At 34.8% G+C, this 16504-nt stretch overlaps 2 protein-coding genes across 2 annotated transcripts in view; one reads left to right on the plus strand and one right to left on the minus strand.

The window, feature by feature from the left end:
* Positions 1 to 16504, minus strand: part of LOC135086941 (uncharacterized) — a 422922-nt gene that overhangs the window by 299857 nt on the left and 106561 nt on the right. The window lies entirely within an intron of this gene.
* Positions 6071 to 16504, plus strand: part of LOC135087079 (dendritic arbor reduction protein 1-like) — an 85298-nt gene continuing 74864 nt past the window's right edge. The window contains exons 1-2 of the mRNA XM_063981923.1: positions 6071 to 6376; positions 10815 to 10886. Coding sequence (XP_063837993.1) covers positions 6071 to 6376; positions 10815 to 10886 — 378 coding nt within the window. The remainder of the gene's footprint in view (positions 6377 to 10814; positions 10887 to 16504) is intronic.

Below are 16504 nucleotides of genomic sequence, written 5' to 3' on the forward strand. Positions count from 1 at the left end.
GAACATAGCAAAAGTCCCCGCCCTTAGCCCTTGAGCCGGCGGGGGGAGGGGGGTTTAAAGGTACCACTTTTCGGTTTTTCGCTTAATCCTCGGAAACTATGCGTCCTAGTGACATGACTACTAGGAACCAAATAAAGCTTATTCAATTTGCTACAGGCGAGACCGTCAAGTTTTTCTATATCTTGTATAGTTTTTGCGGCATCTGCTCTCGAAGGTCTGTAAAATTGGAAATTTTATTTTTGTCTTATATGTTCCTATCAGGAGAAAATCAACTAAATCAACATTGAGCAAACACTATAGACATGCGGGAGCATGTTAAGCCTAGTTCCAGGGAGGGGACTGCACAGTGCGTATATTTAGACGAACCAATTGTAGCCACTTTTAACTCCTCATCATTCAAAAAGTACTGTGCATTAACACTTCAAATTTGGCTCATGTATTGAGACTTGCAAGATATACATCAGCTTCAAATTTCATAAATATACCTCAAACGGTTATTTAGGTATTGACGTTCAAAAATCGACATTTAGGACACTAAAATCTATCTATCACCTGTGAAATGTTAAAATTTACTGGTTTTTTATTTGTTCCTTTGTATTTACATAACTACCTTTCTGGATGCAAAATTTGAACCTTCGAGGTCATCTGGAAGTGGTTAGAATTTGGTCTATAGGTCAGACATGTAGATTTTTGGACGTCAATACCTAAAGAACCGTTTAAGGCATATTTATGAAATTTGAAGCTGATGTATATCTTGCAAGTCTCAACATATGAGCCAAATTTGAAGTGTTAATGCACAGTAGTTTTTGAATGATGAGGAGTCAAAAGTGGCTACAATTGGTTCGTCTAAATATACGCACGGTGCAGTCCCCTCCCTGGAACTAGGCTTAACATGCTCCCGCATGTCTATAGTGTTTGCTCAATGTTGATTTAGTCGATTTTCTCCTGATAGAAACACATAAGACAAAAATAAAATTTCCAATTTTACAGACCTTCGAGAGCAGATGCCGCAAAAACTATACAAGATATAGAAAAACTTGATGGTCTCGCCTGTAGCAAATTGAATAAGCTTTATTTGGTTCATAGTAGTCATGTCACTAGGACGCATAGTTTCCGAGGATTAAGCGAAAAACCGAAAAGTGGTACCTTTAAACCCCCCTCTCCCCGCCGGCTCAAGGGCTAAGAGCGGGGACTTTTGCTATGTTCACCTCCTAACTAGGCTAAATAAAGTCCCGAGGTCAGAAATTGTGTTCTACAGTTTTCCATCTATAATGCTTTATTGACTGGACTAGACGCGTTATAATGAAAATTATTACCACACAAAAAAACAATTGCTAATTTTACTACTTTAAATAAAGAAAATAGATAGATTTGTTTACGTTTAAACCGGTAATGGCGGCGGCCGGGTGGCGGGGAGCGGTATAAAAGCACGTGAGTCTTTTAACCAATCAACGTGCAGCTTGCCTTTGTCGGATGATTTAACGGCAAGACGCCGTAAATTAATCAACTTACTAAAATACATACGTTAAATAGTACATTTCAAATGCCGTTTATTATTTTCCGAGAGTTGATCAACTACCTAGAAAATTGATCAACTTACGAGTCTTATTATTTTCCGGTGACATAGATACGATTTCCAAAGGCTTTTAACTATCTATACTTAATATTATAAAGCTGAAGAGTTTGTTTGTTTACTTGAACGCGCTAATCTCCGGAACCACTGGTCCGATTTGAAAAAATTTTTTTGTGTTAGATAGCCCATTTATCGAGGAAGGCTATAGGCTATACAACATCACGCTACGATCAATAGGAGCAGAGCAATAATGAAAAATGTTGCGAAAACGGGTTTTCACGCGTATGAAGTCGCGGGCACAGCTAGTTAATACCTATATAACCACCAAATAATCAATAAAGCCATCTGAGCCTATAAATGTACTAAATGAATAGTAACATTGAATTGTTTACTGAGGTATTATACAATTAGCCTTTGCCCGTGGCTCCGCTCGCGTGTTGCGGTTCGTTAGTGACTAAATTGCCAACATTTCCAGAAAGAACTATATTTACTCGGTCTCTATTCCATGAATTTTCTCCAAAGTTTTCATAATTACTGTTAATTAAAGAAGTAAGAATTAGTTGTTTACTTATTCGCAAGTTGCTTTTAAAGTAAGCCTAATTTTTACGGTGGCTTTTTCTATAATATTCAATAGACTGTAATTCTACATACGTTACTTATAAAAAACTATAAGGGTTCCTTGTCAGGACTAAGGAACCCTAAAAAGCGCGTGCTCAGACACGTCGCCAGTGTGTATGAGCCCTAAGATCTACAATCTGGATAACCTTCAAGTTATTATTACACATTCTAAAACCATTCTTGGTTTTATTTTTATTTGCGTAATCCAATGGTGTTTGTACAAAATCTCTAATCTGAAGATAAGAAAATGAGTGTTATTCATCAAAGCGCCTGCGCCAATTGTGAGGTTCGTGTTTCCCAAGTGTGACAACGAGTGAGTTAATTTACCTAGGAGCTGTTAGGTATATTCACTCGATTATACAGAGTTTTCCATGTTCTATTAGAAAATGTTAATCGTAGAAAGGTATTTTAATCTATCATTCAATTCCTTACTTTATAAGATAGCTACTACCCTTTGTCTAACTTTTGGGTCATGAGGCATGAGGTACAAGTCTCAACTCTTTTTATAATGATTTAAGTCTATATTTGTATAGTAATGTCAGATAATTACTTAGGTCCGGCTAGAATTAAAGAGGTAACATTTGTCAATTTGTTCCTACTTATTTTAAACACTGGCTCTCTAAAACAATTTGCGTAGACATTGCTAGAATGTATTTATAGGCGTCGATCATTGTAACTGTGTCTTATACTGTATGGTTGTGTACTGTATAATAAACAAAGTAGACGTTAACTGCAGAAAGTACAGTCGCGGAATGAAAAGGTTCGTCACCTTATTGTCGGTTTTCGCTTGCACTAGGTACTGTAAGAGTCAAACCTGCCAACATAACCGTGCAAGAAACAGTGCTGCTAACATTTAAATAAATATGACGTTTGCTAACGAATAAGGTTTTGCTTGTTTATTTTTCTATCCCATCAGTGCAATGCTACAAAATGTAGTTTTTTTTTATTTAATAGATAATGGCAGGTTGAACCAACAAGAAGGTTTAGTTTATCAATCATAATAATCTTCTTGACAAGTTAAATCGTCAAACAACTTTGATCTGAATAATTTTGAACTTTACTGACGAACAGTTAAAGATTATTTTCTCTAACTCGAGATTATTCTGTAACATAGTTTCAAAAGGTAATATGTGCTCGCGATTCGTTGAAGGAATCAATTTGAAAACTGACGAACCTTTTCATTCCGTGACTGTACATAGATTAAAATAAATAGTTATACTAGACTACTTAGAGTAGTAATAGTTGTACTAGATATAAAGTGCAACAAGTCAAGTTTAAAATGTAAATAATTCCATTTATCTTAAAATCTACCCTTGAGAAGTCGTGAGTAAGAGGTAATGTCAATAAAATAAAACAACTAAGCATCGAAAAATAAACATTTAATATTATGTACTTATAAACGACTAACCGAAAGAACGACACCTTTATTTCATAGTATTTTGACTTAATTAAAGGTACTTACATATTCCAAATGTTGAACAAGTAAGTTAATTTCCTTTCAGGCTCTTATCACGAAAACAAGGTTCAAATTATCTATTTTAATTCAAGCTTTCAGTCAGGTCTCTGTATTATGAAACCAGGCTTAAAACTCTTTTAATATACAATTACCATAAATAAGTACTTTAATTGGGCGAAATTAATTATAGCTTGAATCTATTGAATTTCAAAAGGGCTTTGAGCTTGGTTTCGTAATACTCTTTTCAAACCATGCTTTGATTGGTCGAATTTTAATTTTAGCTTGAATCTATTGTATTTGAAAAAAGCTTTGAGCTTGGTTTCATAATACAACCGTAAATATAGCAAAGTCGCGCGTGCGTGCGTACACGCATCTAGCCGCGCCCTGCGCGTGCGCGGCGAAAAACTACAGCCGATCAGTGAAAGTAGGCTCGCCAGACGCAGACGGTGCAGGTCTCGCTCGCCTGTTCATCTGTTCCGCACAGAGAGCTGCGATCAGGGCATCGGTCGAGTTAAAACCGAAAGCACGTTGAAAGCGCACACGACTTTCTTGTTTTCATAGTTTTAGAATAACAGTAAAACCACTTTTTTTAATTTCAATATTTTTTTTAAATTCAAATTCTTTTAAAGACCATTTTCTTTTACAGGAACCTTAAATATACAATTGCAACAAAAATCGGCCTGGCTGGAGAAGCTGTTCTCAATTGGTGTTTTATTTTCAACACTTTGTCAGATTTGCAGGAGTATTTTTTTATTTATTATAATCAGCAAAAAGCTACAATAACATTGATGGTTTTTGTAAACAAGAGAATAAATTGTTAAGAGTAAAGGATTTATTTAACACTTAAGGACTCGCAAATTCATTTGTAACATCCATACTCGCTACCGGGTGCGCTGGACCCAGTATATAAAATCCTATGTATTTTTCAAAGACAGTTAATAAAAGTGAAAACTACTTTATTAGAAGTAAAATACGATATAAACAAAGACAGTAGTAAACCAAATAGTAATTTTTATTGCCTTTTTCTAAAATAACAACTTATTTAAGTAATTGAAGTTTTTTTGGTAAAATTAAGGTTATTTTTGAAAATTTCTGTAATTAATTATTTAAAAAAATGGCTTGTATATTTTCGTAAAGTACTATGAGTTGCCTACTTATACTAATTAACAATTAATGAGAAATTAGTATAGAACTTTAAAAAAAATCACTTTATTTACCGGGTCCAGCGGACTCAAAAACACCTTTTTCGTCTGTAGCACTCACATGCAGTGGGCTATTTGTCGAGTACGACCGCTATTATCCGTGCTACAATGTCGTAGAAAGGTACTAAGAGCGACAACATCGCAAATGTCAAAACTTAAAAGTTATTACACAAAAATTGAAGGACTGGGTCCGTTAGACCCATTAGCGAGTCCTTAAGTGTTAAAGTTGGTCTTGAAGTGTTAAAAAAGTGATTGTATTTCCTTGAACCAACATTTTCTTTTAAAAATACCTTTAGATTTCCATAATACCTTTGACAATGGCCAAAATGAATGGAGTTGCATTCAAATAAAAAGAAATTGCATTCAACATGAATAAAAATAAGTTGCATACTTCAGTCAAATCCGGTCGAAATAATCGTATAATTGCGCATGAAATTAGCATAGCTACACAGTTTTCATTCAGACTTTTCAAACAGACAGAAATTCAGACTTTTCAATATTTCTTGTTTGTTATCCGATGTTATTTAACTGTTACGTCAAAGAGCTTTCGCTAGATTAAACTTATTACATGGCTAACTATGGTTTCGAGCGATTCCAGCATCAGACGTAATAGTACCACAAGGCGGGACCTGTTCCAAGCGAGCCAAACTGATAAGCACTGATAGTTCAGACTGGAAAGCGCTTTAGATATTAAACAATAGATCTACGAGTACGTGGAACGTATTATAGCTGGTCTTTAGATCGTTATCAGGAAAGTTTTGAAAAATATACTGACAATGGTTTCAATAAAGCTTGTTTGATTAAAAACATTAAATGTAAGTGCCTATTTGCGAATGAAAATTTCTGAAAATCACCATCTTATTTATACTGAAACGCGATAATCCCACATTAAATAGGAGCAACAAAGCAAGGGTAGCTATTACTATTATAATAAGTACTTTTATTTAAGTAAATATTCAAGGTTCGTTTCCATTTATTTCCGTGATTACATTTATACGAACAGTTAGGTACCTACCTATTGTGCATTATGTATTTTTGTGGTTAGATGACAAACAATATCATCGATTACTCATAATAAAATATCGTGAAAAATTACACAAGTTCACATGAATAATCATATGATGTGCAGATAAGATTTTTCACAGATATTGCGTACCGCGTCCCAGTTTCCGTTATCAGAGTGGGCAGACAATCCAATCAGTCGTAATTGTCAGCGGTCAGATGTCGCGCCGTAATGTAGTAAGTAACGGATACCAGCCCTCGCTATCGGTCGCGCAAGAGCCTAATCACTTTCGTTGCAACCCCGGCAAGGAGGTCGCGGGCTGCGCGCTATCACGCAGTCAGCTCCGCGCATTGGCTGCGCGCAGGCGTGCGCGGGACACGCGACACGCGACACGACGCGCGACACGCGACACGACGCCACACGCCACGAGCCCGCGCTCCGACAGTGCCAGCGCCCGCGCCCCGGCCTCGCCGGGAATGGAGACCTGCTGTGCTCGCCGAGCCGAGGACCTAGTGGGCGACCAGGTACCTGTGCTGTGACACACCCCTTACCCCCCCAAAGTGAAACGTGACATGAACATATTTGGGATATTCGAACGTGAAAAACCAAAGGAAAATTGTAACGGTGCAAAAATCGAACGGTTTCGCAATCTTCAGGATGACATCGAAATGAATTCAATCAACGTGCGTATTTAATTAGCGGTATGAAGTTTAGGTGCGTTTTTCGTTTAGCCCTCGGACCCGCAAACTGCTGCAGGTTTTTCTCCCGTGAATTTCCACGGCGTATCAGGAAAACACGAATATAATTTAGTTAAAATTACAATCCAATAAGAATATTAAGACATCAAACACACGTATAATAAAAACAATAATACGAAAGTGTACATTGTGCACTGAATTATAATAATTAAACATAATTGATAATAAAGTTTCCAATTAAATACATTTCGTTTTACTTTTTGTTGTGTTTGCCAAATTTGTTGTGAAATAACAATCAATAAATTATAAAATCAGATCTTCGAAAAGGAATACAAAGTCCGACTGAACTTTATTATTGCTCTGCAAAAAATTCGATCATTGATTTTATTGTTGTATGCTAATTTGTTATCATTGATTCAATAATCGAGTATATTTACAGTTAATCGAGAATAAATAATAACTTATAATGATACTAAATAATAATTAATAAATTGAACATGCACTTGTCCCGCGTAGAAAAGACATCAACGCTCTGACCGACGGGAGCGGCCTGGGAGTGAAGTTACACTTTAATTTTTCAATAGTAAAAACAATTGCAACTAATAATTAGTTTAATAACTTTAAAATATTGTATTAGTAACTTATCATTATGATGATAAGTATACTTCTTTATTTAACTTTTTTTATAATATTATTTTACTGCGCGGTTCCTTGTCATTATTATCAAATATACCAGTTTATAATTGAAATAAAAAGCTTGTAATTAAAGGAATGATTATAATTTTATAATAATCATAACATTACGGATGATGATTAAAAATAATCCAACATCATAGGCTACCATTTGATACGGCGGTAACAAAAAATAGTTAGAGAATTGTGCTAAATAAAACCATTTATATTCTACTTTCAAATACCATGTAAGTTTCTTAATATTGATAAGTTTACTAGTTAGTTAACACTTCATTAGGGTTCCGTAGTTTTTATTTATGTTTCATACATAAGTAATTGCGTGCTAAAATTATAACTAGGTATTAAATATTTTTAATAATAAGTATTGCGTATTACATATTACAAACAGTAATATTTAGCCAATACTGCGTTTGTAATGTTATTCAGTTCTGTGTGTAATTTATTTATTACCTAATAAGTGATCACTGCATTAGATAACAATGCAATTATTTGTTCCAGTTCATTCAACTTTTAAAAATAAGAATTACTTAGGCTGGGTTGCACCATCTTACTTTAACTTTGACAATCGTCAGAAATCTGTCAAACTCCATACATTAAACACCGGTTACCTTTACAGTTCAGTCAAAGTTAGGTGGTGCAACTCAGCCTCAGGGAAGTCACTGTTGGACTCTGATGGTCAGTTACACATCAGTTATTTTTTTAAATAATTGGTTAATTGATACATGGTACTTAAACTTAAAACGTGGCATAAAAATAGAGACACAAAGAAAGCTCTATTGTAAAAAAATATGAAGAGTCATTGGCAACTTAAAAAATACTTGAAAATAAAGTTTAACTTTAAGAAATAAATTGGAAATCGAGAATATTGCGGTAAGATCAACTAATGCAATGAATTATTACTAAAGTACCTAATATTGAAACCGAAAAGTTAGTTTCTTTGGTTACCTCCGGTAAACTTTCAGGTAAATTTCTCTTTCATAGTATACTCTAATACTTATACTATCCTATACAATACTGAAAGTATACTTAGCATTATGTATTTTATACATAAGCGGTTTTAATGAAGTAGTTTAATGGCCGACTAATAGTCAAATGAACAAAACAATGTTATAGTCAAAACCATCGACAACTACAGTTATGATAGTTCGTCCACAATATGAGAGGCATTAAACGTCTCCGAATACTTTATTAGCATATTAACTTTAAGGTTTTCGAATCAACCGCTAATTTATTACCATACAAGTGGATGTTAATTGAGTTTGAGTCTTTTTGTTATATTAACAAATGCTAGTATGCAAAAATGTCCCAATATTCCACTTTTTCCGACATCGATATAGCATCTTCAAAATACAATGGATTGGTTTGTTGTGACTCGTTATAAGGTGAAATGTAACTTATATACCTACATATTATTAATATTAATACGAGTATTATATATTTTTTAAAGTTTAAATTATACATTCTTAATGGCTTAATGAATAATAATAAAAATAGTGTATTCATTGTGTTTAATTACGCGCATATTCATGGTTAACATAATAATTACGTACTACTGTAATTTAGTTTTAAAAAGAAACCTTTAGTGTTCTAGAGTAGGTATACAGTGGGCCTTTCAACTTATTAATGAAGCTGCTGGAAAATATTACTCTTACAATGATCACGTTTTACACGAGAAAAACATTATTTTATAGTTTATAAATTGTATTTATATACGCAAATGACGCATTGAACGAATTTAAATATGGTGATGTGTATTCTTAACGCGATTTTATTGATGTAGGTAGTGAATCAATCTTGTGTTATATTAAAAAATAATCTCCTCAAATAAATGACATTTGCTTTGACCTCTCTCGGTTTTTTGATAAACTAGTGTTTTAATCTCGTTTCTTTATAATGAAGATGGCAATTATGATTAATAATATTCGGTCTTAAGAACAACAACATAACTATCGATCTCCCTTGCAGAGCAAAACAAATGAACGCAATCAGCAATAATCCAAGTCTACCGATAAACGTTGGCATTTGTTTTACAAAATTGCTGAGATTTAGATAATGGACGTATTGGTTTGTACTATTGATCACTTTGGTTCACGAGAAAATCGCCTAATAACTCCATAAACAGGAGCTTACATTAAGCAGCCAATAAGGCAGTACCAGTATTACGATTATTGTACTTAAAGGTAATAGCTATAACTTCTGTTTAGGTTTCGTTTTACAAGCTTTTTAAAGCTCATGTTTCTACAGGCTGGACGCAGAAATTGCGCTATTATTTAATTTAATTCTCAGGTTAGTTAGTATTTTTTGCTTACAGTATTGATATAGTTATGCTTTATAGCAATGAATTTGAGACATGATGAAATCTTTTATATCTAGGAAACTGTTCAAAGTTAAGCTGAGGGAAAATCGTTAATAGTTTTGTTAATCCATTACTTGATTTTAATTGAAGTAACTGTTTTATACATGCTGATGTTCCGTGCTTCAAAAAGTTATGGACACAAAATAAGTCTAACAACAGGTTTCCCACTCTACAAGATTTATTATAAAAGTGCAAAAATAGGTAATTTCGGTGTCACATTGATTTCTATTGATTTGAATGATGGCTGCTTGTGCAGTTGCAGAAAATGGATAGGCTGGGTAACCTACTGTCACTATAGTCAGTTAGCGCAGTCAATATTGTTCTGCGCTAAGACTTCTAAACTATTGAATATGTTGGTAACTTCAATCCCATCTTACGGAAAGATGTGCGCTTAGGTACATTTTATACTCAGGTTTCAGTAATGAATGTACCTACCTAAATAGAAGCGAATCACTTACACACATTTAGAAACTAACCCAATCCTGTTGTCTACATAGAGAATGGTTCAAGAATACTAAATTGTGAACTGCTGTACTCTAGAACTGAAAGTTTTGGCACCTACTTTCATCTTATACCTGATAATTTATTGCCTGCTGCAGATTTTCAGCTTAGTACACCTGTAAGTTTATCACCTGCAGCAGATCTCCAGCTCACACCTTTAAGTTTTCCACCTAAAGACTAGGTTTCCATCTTACACCTGTATATTTACCGCCTGTAGAAGGATTCTGAAAACACTTCTAGAGTTCTAAAATTACCGCGTGCAGCAGATTTCCATCTTGCATCTGTAAGTTTGCTTCTTGCAACAGATTTCTATGTTAGATCTATAAGTTTCCCATTTTTAGGGGAGTTTGAGGAGAGTTGTAACAGAGGTGAGTTGTTACAAAGTCAATTTCTCTGGACCATTTTAACGAGTTAGCAACTTCGCGAATTCATTGCTATTTCGACACTTCACAGTTTGCGTCAAATTATCAGCTCACTAACTGTCATAGGAGCAAAGAAATCGGATTTGTTACAGCTCACCTCTGTTACAACTGTCCTTGGTCTCCCCATAGTAATTTGGTTACAGATGTAACTTTATAAAAGTGTTTTGTTGCAAAATCCAAAATCAGTGTTAAACAGATGAAAAGCTTCAACCACATGCACACCAACGCAGATCGCCATCGCGATCTGCACGCGTTGGTGTAGTTGAAGCTTATCTCGTACTTTTGCTTGCAGATAGTCCCGGGCGGCGGCCGCTGGGGCGCTCCGCACGGCGCCGGGCTGTTCGACTCGTGGTTTCAGATGCAGGTTAGTGAAAACTAATGGAAAATAACTTCTATGATAAAGAAGTTATATGTTTATTAGTCTACTAGGATGGTACACCTACTTAATTAAGGTATAAATGTGACAGCTAACTTAAACACATGTGATAATTTTTAACTGTTAAAAAAGCTGGTAAAAATACCTTTTACGCCAGTTATTACTGAAAGATTTTATATGGAAAATGGGTATGTTCCAACGAACTTTGTGTATTTTTCGTAAAATCTATCGCTATATTGACCTGCATTTATAGAAACAAACAAATGATGCATTCATAAAATAAGTTCTCTAAATCTTATGACCATACAATATAACTAAAAACAAACGAGGCTTTAATGATCTGTAATGTCCATAATAACTCTTGCCGTGTCTCAATCGCTCGGACAAACAGTCAAACTCTCTAATTAGATATCAAATAAGTCAGAGATAATTTACACCCGGGATATAGCTTAGCTTCGTTACAACCCATAAATATCACCAGGCCAACTGCCTACAGTTTCATCTGAAACTAAACGAGAGGGTAAATTACGTATTACTGACATTGATGGCAAATAAACGATATTGTAAAGGCCACCATCCGAATGAACAACAGCACTCGCAACAATACACAAACCATAGCTAGAAGATATGAAAATCACAAACGTATTATGGATGCATAATTTTAAATCAAGTATCGGAGCTCAAATAATAGTAAACCGAGCATATACAACGGTACACAAGTCTATAAAATTGGTTATTACCTTTATTGAAAACGCTAAAGTGGCTTGAATTCAACACATGCGTGTAACTGACAGCTACACGCACGGAATCGAAACACCATGGAAGTACCATCTTTGCAGATTAATAATACAGTGTCAAACCGTATTTGAGCTATTATAGACCTTATACAGATGTACATCTATATATATAAAAGAAAGTCGTGTTAGTTACTCCACTTATAACTCAAGAACGGCTGAACCGATTTAGCTGAAAATTGTCAGGGAGGTAGTTTAGAGCCAGGAGAAGGACATAGGATACTTTTTATCCCGTTCGAAATTAAAAAAAGTCTGCTTATTTATTGCCATTAAGGCGGAACAAAGTTCGCCGGGTCAGCTAGTAATCAATAAAGCCTTCATTTTAACATACTTTTTATTGGTAGAGCAGCTACTTGGTATTCAGAAGACGACTTTGACATTGTCACGTACGAGTATACGCGTCGGTCCATAGCTGTTAGTGTAACATCTATTATAATAATAATTGAACTTGTAATTGTTTATTTATTCTCGGTTTCACAGTCTAAATTATTTCTGTGACTGACTCACTTACTTTTGTAAACTTTATTACGCTATTATTATATCGTCGTCTTTTCGACTAGAACAGACTATCCAGTAACAGGTCGTCAGTCCATCAGACAGGTGGTCATTTAACTCAAGTGCTGTTTGTAAATGATTGAATAATATACTATTTGAACACTCAACATGATAGCGATAGATGTAATAGTTCGCCCGCGGCGGGATCCGATCCTGCAACCGCTGGTTTTGAGTAGGCGGCTCTTTCTATGCACGACATTGACGCCCGTATTCACAAACGTTACTATGAGGTCTCACAGTGCGCGTGGACGCACAGGGTGACAAACGAACCAATCACAGAGCTCTATTTAACGCTGTGCGTTCGATTTGCTGCTTCACTTAAGCAAGCATCGTTTGTGAATAGGGGCGTGAGTATCGGCTGAAAATGTAGTAATGGTTGTGTTTTAAAATTATCTATTTCTAGGCTTTTTGAAGGAAAAGTGTTAAAAAAATATTACTCTAATTAAAACTATTTCATCATGAGTAGATAGTACCTGTTAGATAAATGTAATAATTTTTATTCCACAAGGCCATGTTGGGTAAATAAGGAAATAAGTATGTACCTATTTATAAACTTTCCTATTAAAAATTAAGTGTTGACGCAGAGAGCATAATTTTATAATGAAAAAGAGCCTTTAAGTATTGAATGACTGGGTATTAATAAATGTTGTATTTAAATTACTCGGTCGACCAATAAAAGCAAAACCAACGACATTCTCATTCACAGCTCAGTTGCATCGATGCAATCATGCATACGATCTGTTTTACAATTATTTAATGCATGGAGACACACGCATTACGCATTTAACCCTTAATCGGACATGCAAGTTCAAATTTTTCATTGTTTTTGGACAATGACGCAGGGCTATAAAGTTTGAAAAAAAGTGGTCACTATGATGCTCCGCAGTCTACAGATTTTTAGTCAGCCGATAGTTTTGTCGGCGTCAATTTTCAAAATGTGCGCATTTCCATTTCCAGTCAATAAAGCATTATAGAGGGAATTGCGTGGAATACAATTTCTGACTTCGGGACTTTATTAAGACTAGTTACGAGGTGAACATGTCAAAAGTCCCCGCCCTTAGCCTTTGAGCCGGTACAGTGGGGAGAGGGGGGTTTGAAGGCACCATTTTTCGGTTTTTCGCTTAATTCTCGGAAACTATGCGTCCTAGTAACATGATTACTATGAACCAAAAAAAGCTTATCTTTGCTACAGGTGAGATAGTCAAGTGTTTCTATATCTTGTATAGTTTTCGAGGCATAACTAACTAGTCTAAATAAAGTCCCAATGTCAGAAATTGTGTGCCACGCATTTCCCTCTACACCGTCGTTAAAGCATTCATTTGACTGGACTACATACTCGTATTATTATAGCTAGTTCATATTGATCAACAACACCACTCAACTATCGGCCGACTAAAAATCTGTAGTCTGGGGGCGTCTAAGAACAATTACCAAAATCAGCTTAAGGGTTAAGTACTTATAACTAGGATATTACTAATATTGCGCGGCATTTACACGCCACATCGGCTATGTGGCAGCCATTGTTGCGGTTCACACACCATGGCATGGTATGGGAACCATTTGGTATATACCATGGAGAAAAATATGTTAAAGTGGTGATTTGTAGCCCAATATTCATATTGCTTTGTATTAGGTAATGTGATATTGTGTATTTTTGACTAAGTTGTTTAAAAACTGAAATGTTTTTTGATTGAAACAAAAAAGTTAGTTAAACAAAAGAGTTAGTGTTTAATTTCCACTAAAAAACTCATTAAAACTCATTAAAACTCATTTATTTCTGTAAATAGGCTTAAAAAAAGCACTTTTACACGTCCCAGTATTAACCCTACCACTGCTTCAGGACAATAAATGGGCCAGTGCTGAGAAGAAGCAGCGCAAGAAACTCAGTCACTATTGTCAGCCTCTTTTTCAAAGGTTTACATGCTTTAAAATGTACAAAGTTATAAATATTTATGCGAGCTAGGCAGTAACGTATCCCAAACATTTTTATCTTTTAAATAATCATCGACTTTATAGTAGCCCTTTTTCATTAAGGTACTTTTAATATGTGCTTTGAATTTATGAATGGGTAGTTCTACAACAGTTTGTGGTAATTTATTAAAGAATTTAATACATTTTCCCATAAATGAATTACCAATCTTATGCAATCTGAAATTTGGAACGGCAAGTTTATTTTTGTTTCTTGTATTAAAGTTATGCAAATCGCTCTTTTTCGTGAATTGCTCTATATTTTTGCGGACATATAAAAGGTTTTCATAAATGAACTGTGAAGCTACTGTCAGTATGTTTATTTCCTTAAAAAAATCTTTCAAGGAAAATCGGGGTCCAAGGTTATAAATGGCCCGCACTGCTCTCTTCTGCAGAACAAACACAGTTTCAATGTCCGCGGCTGAGCCCCACAACAATATGCCGTATGACATTATACTATGAAAATAGCTAAAATATACTAGCCTTGCCGTTTCAATGTCAGTTAATTGCCTTATCTTTCTCACTGCAAAAGCAGCCGAACTGAGCCTTTTTGACAAAGTTTCAATATGAGGACCCCATTGAAGTTTAGCATCTAAAGTGATTCCCAGGAATGTTGTGGAATTTATGCTATTTAATGGTTCATTCTTCACCATTAATTGCGTGGAAACCTGACTCACATTAGGTAAGGTAAATTTAATGCACTTAGTTTTGTTTGCATTTAACAATAAGTTGTTAACAGTGAACCAATGTAGAACCTGTGAGAGTGTGTTATTAATATCGTCAAAATTTACTTTACCTCTATCAACTTTGAAAATGAGAGATGTGTCATCAGCAAATAACACAATATCACACAGATCTTTTACAAAGTAAGGAAGGTCATTAATGTAAATAAGAAATAGCAAAGGTCCCAATATTGATCCCTGCGGCACACCCATAGTAAGAGGTGCTCCAGAAGACTCAGTTCCGTTAATACAAACTTTTTGTTTTCTGCCTGTGAGATACGAGTTCAGCAGATCAAGTGACTTATTCGAAACACCATAATGTCGCAATTTGTTTAGTAAGGTTTGGTGGTCTACACAATCAAACGCTTTTGAAAGATCACAGAAAATACCAACAGCGTCCTTTTTACTCTCCCAAGCATCAAAGACGTGTTTCAATAGTGCTACCCCAGCGTCAGTAGTACTTCTACCTTTCGTAAAACCAAATTGCTTATTGTGTAATAATTTGTTAAAAATGAAGTGAGATAGAAGTTGGTGGAAAATAATTTTCTCGAAAATTTTGCTAAGTACTGGTAGAATAGAAATCGGTCGAAAATTAGAGGGGTCACATTTGTCACCAGCCTTGAACAATGGAATTATTTTACTTAACTTCATTAAGCTAGGAAAGCAACCTTGATCAATACATGTATTAAAAATGAATGCAAGGTGAGGAGCTATGGTGTCAATAATTGTTCCAATTATACTGACGGAGATTCCCCAAAGGTCCTCAGTTTTTTTCATATTTAATTCTCTAAAGGTTTTAATTATTGTATTACAATCTATATGCCTGAACTGGAGCAGACACTGGCACTCGGTGACATTAGATTTTAAAAGAGACTCTGCAAGAACTGGTGATGAATTCAGTTCTTTAGTTGTTTCAGACGCAATATTGGAGAAGAATGTCTCAAATGTGGTTGCAACTTCTGTATCGGAATTTATAATTTCGTTTCCGATTTTCAGTGAAAAAGTGTTATCCTTCGATTTATTTTTACATGTTTGTTTATTTATTATGTTCCACGTAGCCTTAGCTTTATTATTAGAATTTAAAATCATGTTTCGAAGATGATTTGATTTAGCAGCCAAACAAACCTTTTTAAATATTTTTGAGTAATTTTTAACATATTCTATAACACTCAGATCTTGCGTATCGGCTTTAAGACTATATAATTCATACATTTTATTTCTACTCTTGTGAATGCCAGTTGTAGCCCAGTCATCAAATTTACATTTAACAGAATTTATTCGGATCTTTTTCTGTGGGAATGTGGTTTTGAATTCCTCACTCACAACACTGAATAGATCCTCATAAATTTGATCGACATTATTGTCATCTAATATAAGTTTATCAATACCATCACAAATATTTTTCTTAAATTTGTCAATTCGGTTAGTTGTTATTGGCCTACAAACAACATCCACTGTACTAGGGACATGATGGTGTTCAAATGTGGCCAATTGTCCACTATGATCTGAACTAAGGCAATTAATTATTGATTTACTTTGAATATCACAGTTACAAAAAATGTTATCT

The sequence above is a fragment of the Ostrinia nubilalis genome, chromosome Z, assembly GCF_963855985.1.
Source record: "Ostrinia nubilalis chromosome Z, ilOstNubi1.1, whole genome shotgun sequence".
Lineage (NCBI taxonomy): Eukaryota > Metazoa > Arthropoda > Insecta > Lepidoptera > Crambidae > Ostrinia > Ostrinia nubilalis.